Below are 12,751 nucleotides of genomic sequence, written 5' to 3'. Positions count from 1 at the left end.
TTGCATGGCCTAGGCAGAACCCAGACTTAAACCCCATTGAAAATCTGTTGAATGACTTGAAGACTGCAGTCCACAAACGCTCACCATCAAATTGAACTAAACTTGAGCAGTTCTGCAAAGAAGAGTAGGCAAATAATGCAAAGTCTACATGTGCAAAGTTAGTAGAGACATATCACAACAGACTAAAGGCTGTAATTAAAGCAAAAGGTGGTTCAAAAAAATACAGACACAAGGGGGTGATCCTTTTTCCAAATCAGTGATTATGGTTTTTTAAAAGATTTTTATGATATGTTGGTGTTATATCTTTCACTTGGATGTTATAAGTTGCACTGATTAAATACAGCTGGATAAAACAAAAACTGTGCAACAAAATGTGATTACTTTAAAGGGTGGTGATTATTTTCTTTACCCACTGTATAATACATTAAAATTGAAACCAATCATTTTAAATTGTAATAACACATGGATTGCTGCATGACTTTAATCTTGGACAGTTGCAGGTGATGCAGGCCTGCACTCACCAAGTCAGCAACCTTTGCCAAATCAATCATGCTGTTGATGTCATTGTTGCACTCAATAAAGGTCAGGCGGCGTTTCTTTCCTTAAAACATTAGAAACAACAAGAAAAAAAGTCACCACAAATGTGACATTTGATTTTTGACATGTGACACCCAAGACGGATGTTAATAACAGGTGTAAATGAAAACTATTAGTCATATGTCTTGCATTAAGTATTACAAAACTGACCGGAGACTATTGTCACAGGTCCACAGATGTCAGAAAGTTTCTGTCGCGTATAGTTTTTGATCAGGCATCGAATGAGGGTGCTTTTGCCCACTTTTGGAGGTCCCATCACCACTACAACAACAGGTGGGGGCTCCAGAGGGGTCCGATCTACCAGAGGAATGTGATGTTTCTTCGTTTTAATATCCTGAGCCCTACAAAACAATGTTAAAAAGACATTAAAAAGCAATGAAGCAACATCAAATTTTCCTTATAAAAGTGCAATGCAAAAGCACAAAGTACGTGACAGCAGAGATACACACAGGAGCAGACCATAGGAATAATCTGAAAACTGTTTTGCTCATAAATAGGATAAATTGATGTAAGAGAAAATAGTGGAGGACGTGTAATGTTAAATGAAGCTGTCTGAGCACTGACCTATGGAAGGTTTTTGCCATGCGCACAGCTGACTGGACGCTAAACGCTCGTGGGTTCCTCTTGCGCTCATCCCGCTCTGGTTCAGTGCCCTGCTCCTTCTTTCTGTTTTTCTTCTGTGCTTTGGGTCCACTGTGCTTGTGCTGGTGCCGTTTCTGTTCTTTCTTCTCCATCTTTGCTTTTCTGAGTCCAGAGAATAAAACAGATTATCAACAACGATCTTTGACCTCACAGAACGCTGTAGGTGTCTCCCACTCAGGTATTGATCAAACTCAACCCTGCTTAACTTTAGTAGGAAACCAGGCAAGAGTTAAAGGGTGACAGCTACGGTTTTTACGTTGTATATTATTTTGCATCAAAGTCTGACAAGTCATGATGATAAACAATACCCATTAAACAACCAACATAAGTATGACATTAATCCTAAGCATTCCAAAATCACAACGGTTGTAAATATTAAACAAACTGCCTTTAAAAACAGAATAAACCACGCGTTGTATCATGTTTATCTAGAGTCACACTCACTGGAAAGCTTTAAACATCTATCAATTTAAGTAAACATGCATGAACAACGTACAAAATACGAAATTGACTTTCTTGTTATTTAACAGAATTTAATTTCAGGCATTTTGCGTTCGAATGATTCAAGATTAAATACGCCTTTATCTTTACATAGCCATCAATGCAGCCGCTGTGTAGTTTAAGCATTAAAATAGAGGCTCACCTTTTGTGGTTACAGTTTATTTCAATCCGATGCACATATGATTTCAGAATTCAAGATGTTAATTCATGTTTTCATATCACAGCCGTACAACGTGACTCTACCCACTGTTTACACGTGTGTTGCACTTCCGGTTAGAGGCGGAAGGGGTTACGTTCGACAGTGTCTGTCGTGTTAAACAGGACCGTGAACTGAACGATCCGTGTCACACGTTCTTCTTCTTGTACGATTTTATGGCGGTTGACAAGCCAACTTATGGTGTATTACCGCCACCAACTGGACTGGAGTGTGAAGCATTAACGGGAAAGAGGGAAAAAGGGACCCCCCCAAAAAAACAAACAAATTTTAATAAAAAAAATAAAATAAATAAAAATAAAATAAAATAAACAACTAAACCTTCCATAAATAACATCTGCAAACTTCATCAGTACCTTGAAATCCTCCTTGCTTGTCCGTACCAGCATACTGTCTTTTTCACTGTCAGTTCCCGATTCTTGTCTACAACTTTTCTTTCTTTTACGATTAACAATTTTACTCCAATCATTTGCTCCTGAACTCCTACCGCTACATTCTTCCTCCATCTCCGGATCACTTCCGGTACTACCGTCACTTCCTTCCATCAATGCTCCAGTCACAGTCCAGTGTTGTCAACCGCCAACCGACGCCCCGTGTCACACGTTCCGCATACATAATACTTTTGTCTGTTTTTAACATATACCTTGTTGATGATTTTATCGTAGTAAAACGGAATGTTAGAGCAAGTTGTTTAGCAACAGAAAACCAATCATAAACTCATTAAATATGCATGCGTTGTTGAATGTCGAAAGGTGGCGGGAATGTCTTAAATGGAGGCAAGAGGTTTAAATGAAATGATCTTTTAACCTACAGAGAGATAATCAATTAATAAATCCGACTCACTGAAAATGATTATTTATGGTGAACAGAACAGAGTCACTAATTTGAATCAAAACCCCCACTATAAACTGGTAATTTTGTAGTATTCACCCTGTATGTTGTCAATGATATATGTCCAGACATGTTAGACCCCGCTACTCTTGGAAATCAACTCTAACCTTTGGAGTTGACTTTTGATTCAACTCCTCAAAATCAATGAATTAGTTCTTATTTTATGTGACATCTAAAAAATAATAAATAGGCTACATAAATCAAATTAAATGTGTAAGCAAATCAGAGGACACAAATTCATACATTTTAACATTTTATTTCAAAGAAATATCCATTACTTTACAAAGTGACAGTATAAGTTGTGTGAGCATAATTAAATGTAGAAATAAATATCCCAACTGCACAGTAATACTTTAAAAGAACAAAAAGAATAAATAAGTTCTAAATTACTTTCTTGTGCAACCATAGGCTACTGTTTCCAATCTACTCCTTGGTAGAAAATATAAATAAATAAAGTCTATTAAATAAAAAAAGTCCAATGTGGATATCTGATATTGCTCTGTAACCGGCACTTGCACAATACCATGCTTTCTATATAATACAGTCCAAAAGAAACCCCTCAACCTCATGTTAAAGCAGTGTTTGTCTCCTTAGGTTATGGATGTTTGCAAGATTACTGTAGATTCATCTCACCATTGAAGCTCCACCAGGCTGGCTCCATTTCCCCAAGGACGTCCTCCAGATACTGAGAGGACAGATCTGGAAGTTGCTCCTCAGTGAGCCTGTCCCATGGGCTGTCACAGTCAGTGTATGGCACAGATGGAGAGCAGTTTTCCAGTCCCATGTCCCAAAATGCAGAGTCAGAAGAGGCAGGAGAGGTGGGAAGTGACTCCAGGCCACTAACACACCCAACTTTGGCACTTCCACGAGGGTAAGGATGTGGGAAGAAATGGCTCTCATTCTTGTAGGAATTCCCAAAGCTCTGTGCTGGTAGATTCCACATAGACTCAGGAGAGGACTGTGTGCTTCCTCCAGAGCTCCAGCTGTCTGCCACAGCCTGCAGATCAGAGGAAAGAGAGGGGGAACAAGAGCTGGTTCCCATCAGCCTGTTTTGTCGTGGCTTAATGGCAGGTGTGCTGTAGTCAGTTGGAGGAAAGGTAAAGTGCTGTGGAGATGTTTGAGCCATCTGAATGTTGAATGATGCCTCTTGAATGCCTCTTTGTTGGCCATTGACCCCAACACTATCTATGTGAGGGGGTAGAAAAGGGCTGGGCAGAGGAGAGGTACTATCCAGTTGTGGTGAGGTCCGAGTGGCTCTGTTCTTTAGGGTTCTGGCCCTCTTGTTCTGGAACCACACCTGGAAAAACAGAACATTTATGTTAGCATGTTGATGCATTAAGGTTTTTATACTTTTTGAAATGTATGTAAACAGTTTGTTTTCTATACTGATGTTGACATACCTGAATACGTGACTCTGGTAGGCCTGTGGCTTGAGACAGACTTTCTCTGACACTAATACCAGGGTAGGGATCCACGCTGAAAGCCATTTTTAGAAGTTCCAAGTGCTTTTTGGTGAAACAGGTTCTCTTTCTGCGGCCTGCAATCTTACTGGCCTGTGAGTTTCCATCTTGAACTGTAAGAGTAAAAAGATATGTCATTATAAATGAACAATATAAATAAATATTCAAAAAGTGATATATATATACAGTATATATATATATATAAACAAAATATTTCACAAAACTTACCCTAAAATATAAAAATAAATACATTTAAGAAAAGGAATTCTTACCAACGCAGTCAGTCCACATGTCTTTCAAGGATTTTTGATGATCACTTGATGAGGACTGAGTAGATCAAGCTGAATGCTTTGTTACTGCTCCTTGTGCTACTGACTAGCAACTGAAGATTGCCACTATTTATACATGCCCACCTATAGGCCCAGAAAGGGGCTGTCCTAACACTTGTACACTTTAAAGGTTAAGTGGGCTCTATGATCTCTAATGGGCAAGTCACACCTTCATACATGCCACACCTTAATTTACACTTCATTCATCCATCATCTTTTGTTGTTCACCACAAACAATTGTTTGCAATTTGCAAACATGTCAAGACAATATGTAAGATTGTTTATCGAAATATTACGTATGGTATAAGTAGCCTATTACTGCTTACTACTTTTGAAAAAGAAACATATTTGCAGGTACATGACTATATATTTATTAGGCTATTACATTACATTACATACATTTATTTATTTATTGTTTATTGTTTGTTTGTAAATAAATTATCCAGCTTGCAAATAGTTTATGATCACTTTAATTTAAAATATAAAAAATGTATATGTAATTATATTTAAACAATAATAAAATATGTTAGTTATAGCAAATACTTTACTCTCTCTAATTTATTATTTGTATAATATATATTATTATAAATAACTATACATTATAATTTGTTACAGGGTATACATTTAAAGAAAAAATAATATACATCTAAATTCCTATGTATTTTTTATTTTTATGTGTATATACTATTTGCAAGTACTATTGAAGTTTTATCACAGTGATTTTACTGAAAACATTATCAAAACTGTATTTAATATTTCAAAAGAGGAATTGTTACAATATTTAATATTAGTATAAATATTTATGATCATGCCACACTGTTTCTCATCATCAGTATTAAATGGTGTGATCCTACATTACAAAAACAGTATTAAATGGTGTGAGCTAGCAGTGTAGGACTAAAATATTGTTTTGTGTTGGATCATTCTCTCAAATTTCAACATTTCGTGATAATCAAAGAAAAAGATTGCTTTTGTCATAGGTGTGAATAGGTTTGATGAATGTGTTTACAGTTCTTTGATTGATATGCCCCAATCAGTTTATACAATTGCTCCTAAAGACCTAACTATACCCTTTAACAACTGTGAATATGCCTTTATTAATATGAATAGGCCCCAGTCACAGCTGCCTAGGTCTATATTTCCTGACAAGTGTTTCAAAACATTTATGAGATTTCAGGACAGAGCTCTTCTTTTTATAAAAAAAAAAAATCTGCTGTGTCAGTAGGTATTGTTACAGAACATCTGCATTTCTTACCTGACACATACATGCCGATACATATTCCAGGAATGTATTTTTAGTACTTTCACAAAAATGTTCAATTAAAATATTTGTTATGCTGCATAATAAATAAATAACCCATAAATAAATGAATAACACAAGTAACAATTATCTGCGTATGCAAACTCTGATAGACAAATATAGTTAAATGTCAGAAATGTACTCTTTTTTTTTTTTAAACAAGGGGCTATATTTGTCTTTTGGAATTGATTTTCATTTTTACCATAATATGGTCATATGATTTCTAACAAATAAAACAAATACAAATGTGTTCCATATACTTGAACTAGAGTTAGTTACGAACACATAATATGCCTTTAGTAGAGACAAATGAATATCGTGAACAAAATATTATGAAATATATCTGAAATATATCAAATTCCTAACTTTTTCAATATGCATGTCTTTTTTGTCATGTTTGGTGGCCTTATTGCCCCAAGGCCTGGTACATTTTTGACCTTGGTTATCATTCTTCATTCTGGATCTTAGCATATATGGCCTACAATGACAAACAATACTAATATCTCAAATGTGAATTTTTAAGTAGGCTCTAAAGTCTCTAATGGGCAAGTCACACCTTCATACATGCCACACCTTAATTTACACTTCATTCATCCATCCTCTTTTGTTGCTCATAACAAACACTTGATCAATTTGCAAACATGTCAAGACAATTTGCAAGACTGTTGACAGAAATATTATTTATAAGTATTACTGCTTACTACTTTTAAAAGAAATATATTTGGAGGTATGTTATCATACCTGTTATTTTATATGTTATGTAGAGGGGTATATTTATGTTATTTTTCAGTTTATTACATATATTTTAATTGTCTTTTTTTGGAAACAAATTACTATGATTATTCATACCTTACAAATAGTTAATAATAACTTTTATTGAATTTAAAATATTAAAAATACAATAATACAGTCATAAAAATACAGTAATAGCAGACAGGGGCGTAGATTACGCGGGGGATGCGGGTGACGTCTCTTCTGTTCACCAAGCCTGCATTTATTTGATCCAAAGTACAGCAAAACAGTACAAGTATATATATATATTTTTTTTTGTATATAACATTTCTGTCCCCCTCACTTCTGAAATGATGGCTACGCCCCTGATAGCAGACATTTCACTCTATGCCTAGAATATTTCTAATATGCATACAATTATAAAACATCTGAAATATACAATTTTAAATATTTTTGTCACTTTTGGTGACCTTCTGGGCTAGTGAATTTCTGATCCTGGTCATCATTTATTCTACAATAATTCTTTAAATATAAATTTTGGAGTTGCAAGTTGAAGGACAATGTTTGTCTGATTTGTGAATTAACATCGTGGTAGTTATTTAGAATTCTTACATTAAAAAATGAAATTGAAAATTCATATTTGATTTGTGTAAAAATTATTGTTATTAATTATTGTTATTATGTAATTTATATTATGGAAATATAGGCCTAAATGTATTTGCACTAACATTCATTGTAGTATTAATTAATTTATTTTGGAAATGATTATAGTGAGCATTTGTTACATAAATCAATATATCATTGAAAAGTATCTAGTAATCAAATGTGATAAAGCCGCAAGTTGCAATATAAGGAAAATATAAGGAAAATGTTTGTCCGATTTTTCCATTCAAAATTCTATTTCATGTTTGCTTTGTGTAAAAATATTATGTTAGTGTGTAAATGATATTATGGAATAAAATGTGTACAATAGCCTACTTCATACATCTATTTGCGGCACCTCAGTGCGTCGATATTTAAACCCCACTATTTATCGTTAGAAGAATGATATTGTAGGTCAAGATGGCGCGAATGAGTCATGGCGTCCCTAGAGTCTACAAAACAGCAGTATGCATGGCCACTTTAAAGAATGGACTTAACTGCTTCTAAAACAGAGGGAGAACTCCATGGACTTTAAACAACACGTTCTATTCTTGAATTAACCAAAGGAACATTGTATTCCACTTATATACGTTGTTTTGAGATTTAAAAAAGAAATATATGTTGGTAAAGACGACCTAATGAGTCTTTCAGGTAATCCATATTCATCCGCTCTGAGTTCCTGCCTCACGCGCAGTGAAGGGAGCGGAACCCGGATGGAACTGTCATGGCTGCCGTCACCGACCTGCCAGTCTAGAGAGAAAAAAGAGGTACATTTCTCTAAACTGCACTTATTTAAAACAGCAGTTTCAATTAAGACGTAATGGCATTCAGTTCGACTGTAACGGTCACTTTTTTTAGTAGTGTGCTCTTGCGTTGACTTCTTTGTTTTTAATCGTTTGATTACATCCAGCGTGGGTGGGGGCGAGTTGCTTTATTTTTGTTGAGGTGGATAAACAGCATGGCTTATGAGTGAATGACTTTGAGTGACATTTGTTGATGTGTTCGCTAAGAGAGTAGCGGGGTAGTCGGTGTGCATCTAGAAATGCAGGGCCATAACTGTAGTGTTGTTGAGTCGATTGACATGGCACTTCCTTTATTTGGATGTGCATTGTGCGTGTCCGCGTTGGACAAAGTTGGTGAATGTCAAGTTAATTCAGATAACCTACTTTAATCATTTGCAGATGCATGACTTAGTTGTTGGTTGTTACTGGTTTTTAATCATGTTTTTAAAAAGTTTGTTCGTGCATCTGTAGTGCAATTGTGAAGTAATGAAATCCTGGTCAAAAGTTTGGCTAATATAGCAGTCGTGGAAAATAAATCAACGCTGTCTACAAAGATGTGCATGAGATTATGAAGTTTACACTTCACACGTGAGTTTACATTTGAAGTGATGAATGGCACATCATTTAATATCTTACTTGTTCTTGCATCCACTTTCTAAGGGCACTGAAAATCAAAGTGTTTTCCCACATTATAAATTGTAAAACAGTTTATTGAGGTCATCATAAAAATATTAACAAAAAATTAAACCCCAGTGTTTCCACAGCGCCTTAGATAGCCCAGTGAAATAAATGCATTTTCTAAAGTTTTGAATAAGTTTGTGATGCTGATCACAGTTACAGCCATGGGAGTCAAATTGCTCAATTGGTTAATAAGATTCAATCAATAAGAAATCCATTCAGTCATTCTTGAGACGTGGGACAAAACAGGTCCAGCAATAGTAACTGCTATTAGCTTTAAAAAATAAAAATATTTTCAATTTTAAATGTCATGAGGGATTAATAATAGAATGTATTTAACACAATTATCACCTTCAATTTAATTTTCTCATTATTATACCAAATCTGTGTTTCTTAATGTCCTCTCACTAAAGAGGACCTCTCACTCATCTAAAACAGTGTGTCCGCAGAGAAGGGTTCAATCATTCATATGCAATAAAATGGATAAAAAAAAATTTTTAATGATGAAAAAGAGCTTGTTTTATCAAAAGCAACACTTAATAATATCTCCTGTCAAAGCAAGGTTGTTTTTTTAATGACACATGCATGTTTCATAAGATTTTAAAGTTGCGTCCCCACTTTTTGTCAACACCGTCAGACATTCAATAAAATGTAATAAAATCAGGGAATATCAGGGGCAGCTGTCACTCTAAAGGACCCCCTTGCCACAGTTCACCTCTGCAGAGTACATCACTGTCAGACAGGCTCTGCTAAGTTTTATAGTTTTAGAATATTTTAAATCCTAATGTTAATATTTCCTTTGTCACAGCCATGATATGTCAACACCATCTTCCAATTTCTGAGGAAATTATTTGAAATATGTAGATAATTTTATTCTCCTGAAGCAGGCTCCATTAGCATCTAGCATCAACAGAAAAAAATAAAATGCTACTACATGAACTACATTAGTTTTGTGAAAGAAATGCCAAATTTGTCAACACCGTCAGATGTCACCACCATAAGATTTTGTGTTCCAATGATATATCAAAATACTTAAATGTGACTCTTGAATAAAAGCTTTATAAACAATAACATACTCACTGTTTGTTGTGTTTGTTTTAATACAGTAATTGACTGATTCAATGTATTTGATAGTTAAAATTACTACAAATTCAGGTTTTCGTCACCACCGTCAGATGTGTCAACTCCGTCAGTTCTGTCACCTCCGTCAGTTGAATATTTTGATAATATTTCATTATGATATTTTATATTTGTTGTGGAATTGTTGGTCACATGTGAACGTGTAATCTGTCTGCTAACACGATAATGTGTTTTGAAATGTTAAAAACATCTTGAATGCTGTTAAAGATAAAGTTGAAATTATATTATACAGTCCAAGGTAAAAAAGCACATTTTGCTAAAAAAAAGAATAAAGTTGGGAGGTTGTATCAAAGCATAGCTCGGTAGCTTAGTACATATAAGATACATAAATGTAGTTTCATTTGTCTGAGTACAAGGTTTTATTTTTTTCAATTTTGCACCCTGTTTTGTCCCGCTTCTCAAGAATGACTAATTGAAATTATTCAAAATTAGTTTCTAGGCTTTCCTACTGTCCACAAATTTAACCACTGGCACATTTACATGTTTATATGTACCAAAGCAGTCTTAAAATACATAAATAATAGACCCTGTATTTTGTGTTTCTGTGTATTATGACCTGTTTTATTTTTATGGAGCATTCAACACACACAAACTCATCTTTCAGAGGGGCAAACTAGAATTAAACTGCTATAGTCATGAAACCGTTACACCAGCCATATAAAAATGATCACATGAAATCAAGACAAACTGCACTACAGATGACAACTATGGTATAACGATGCTTATCTAAAATAGATCAACTCTTTTTGTGGCCTTTTACTCAAAAGAAAATGTTGATCACAACCAGTGGGATTAAATGACTTAATTGCAAATTGTACTGATTGTTGTAGAATTGTTTGAATGACAACATATTTGTTAAATCTTTAAAAAATTATATTTGATTTGATAGATATTTATTTATACATTATTACATTTCAATTTACACATACATTTTTAGTACATATTCATTATTACAGGCTACCAGTGTAAAGACTGAGTTAAACACTAGGCATTTTTCCACAGTAAACATTTCATGTATTAAACTGTATTAGAGCAGTTGTGAGCTCACATGACATCATTGCATTACATCCATTTATTATTTCTAATTTTGTGTAAAAAAAATTCTTCAGTTCAATCATGAGTCAAATAAGTTAAAAATCTGCCTGAATTTCTTCTTCCAGTTCATTCTTTACACTAGAAATGGGAAGGTTTTTTTAAAAGTAATTTTTGAAAATGTAGTGGGTCATCCATGTATTTTATGTATACAGAAAATTGGCATATGCAAAGTATACATGCCATAGATTGCAGTAGTACTAGGTGTAGTATGCTAGTATGCTGTTCTGAACATTTCTTAAACACATGAACGTTGTGATGGTTAGACCCACATAGAAATCTGCAGAATGCTCTGGAGATTTTAGCCCCGTTTCCACCGCAGGAACTTTACCCAGGAACTAGGGACTTTGGGCCAGTACTCGGTATGTTTCCACTAGAGGTTGACCGATATGGGTTTTTCACTGGCCGATGCAAATTCTGATATTTAGAAATCAGGGCGGCCGATTTATGATGCCGATTTTTTATTTTTTTTTGGCCGATTTTCTTTCTTTTTTTTTCTTCATCTCATAAAAGTGAGTTTGAGTAAATGATTATTGCAGGGTACCAGATAGTAATAGTAGTAGTAGCCTAATTCAGAGTAATAATACATGGCTCAAAACTTAAGCACCTTCTCAAAACGGTTCTGAAGCATGCTTTTTGTTTATGTTTGCTGACAGACACCAGTGTTGCGGTAACGGCTGGTAACGGCTGTAATCAAATCAGCGCTGCGCTCACAAACGCTACTTTATCATGCATTACAGGAACGACAAAATTAAAATGACATCGAAACTTTTCTGAAGACGGTCGGTTCTTTTCAAAGATACATTCATATAAAAACACCCGCGCTGCATTTTAATTTTGAAACGCGCAGTGCTCAGTTTATTCAACAAAGTATCATTTTTGGAAAATCTATTTACTCAATGTATGGGAAACACTGGACACTGCTGTAAGTCAAACGGCCAAGTGATAAAAAAAATAAGAGTTCACACATCAGGGCTCGCAAAATTTCAAAATCCCTGGTAGCCATTCGGGCAGGTACTCTTCAGTTTTTTGTAGCCCGAAAATTAATTTAACTAGCCCAAATAAAAAAAAGACCTTTTTTTTTAATTATAGAAAATCAGATAGGAGTTTAAATGCCAATCAAAAATATTTTCAATACACAAATATAAACAAATATGAAATATAAACACTATTTACAGGGTATCTGCAGAATTACAATTTTTAAGGCAATTTATGACCCATTTTAAGAGCTGCACAAGTAAAATGAACACAGTATGAGTGGGGTTGGACAATGTCTATGGTAACATATAAATCAAGCATATAAATTGTCAATTTAAAACGTGTATATATATATATATTTGTCTTAATTGTTTAGATTTTTAGAAGGCACATTAATTTCTTTCTCATTTACAACTCTGTAGTTGATATTTGCATTGATCTGACCATAAGCAGCAAGAAAGGCTTGTTGGAAATGCGAATTCATTCTCTGCCACGAGGTGGCGCTTTAGGAGCACTGAAATATTGCGGTTTCCCCGGTAACGGCTGTACACAAAGCAGCTCCGCGCTCATAAACGCTGCTTTATCAGGAATTATAGGTAAAATGAAATTAAAATTCCAACGACACGTTTCTGAGGACAGTCGTTTCCCTTCAGATACATTCAAATAAAGACATCCACGCCGCGTTTTGACTTGACACGTGCAGCGCTCATATTTATTCAATGACATCATTGCCTTTTGAAGTTTAATCCAGCCGTATCGCGACTCTTGTCTTT

At 34.7% G+C, this 12,751-nt stretch overlaps 2 protein-coding genes and 1 pseudogene across 2 annotated transcripts in view; 1 reads left to right on the top strand and 2 right to left on the bottom strand.

Annotated features, from left to right (window-relative positions):
- LOC107722445 (ribosome biogenesis protein BMS1 homolog) overlaps positions 1-2,060 on the bottom strand; it is a 15,050-nt pseudogene extending 12,990 nt beyond the window's left edge.
- A 1,398-nt stretch (positions 2,061-3,458) lies between these two features.
- LOC107722443 (homeobox protein SEBOX-like) lies at positions 3,459-5,902 on the bottom strand. Its single transcript, XM_016530802.1, is given in 5 exon segments — positions 3,459-4,142; positions 4,246-4,418; positions 4,578-4,609; positions 4,611-4,680; positions 5,890-5,902. Coding segments are annotated over 5 exon segments (972 nt in total).
- A 2,087-nt stretch (positions 5,903-7,989) lies between these two features.
- Positions 7,990-12,751, top strand: part of LOC107722448 (zinc finger protein 518A-like) — a 16,154-nt gene continuing 11,392 nt past the window's right edge. The window contains exon 1 of the mRNA XM_016530804.1: positions 7,990-8,075. The gene's annotated coding sequence lies outside the window, so the exon portion shown is untranslated. The remainder of the gene's footprint in view (positions 8,076-12,751) is intronic.

Source organism: Sinocyclocheilus rhinocerous, unplaced genomic scaffold (genome assembly GCF_001515625.1).
Source record: "Sinocyclocheilus rhinocerous isolate Xijiao unplaced genomic scaffold, SAMN03320098_v1.1 scaffold1175, whole genome shotgun sequence".
Classification (NCBI taxonomy): Eukaryota; Metazoa; Chordata; class Actinopteri; order Cypriniformes; family Cyprinidae; genus Sinocyclocheilus; species Sinocyclocheilus rhinocerous.
Note: the sequence above shows the minus strand (reverse complement) of the source record. Positions and strands in the feature narration are given on the sequence as shown.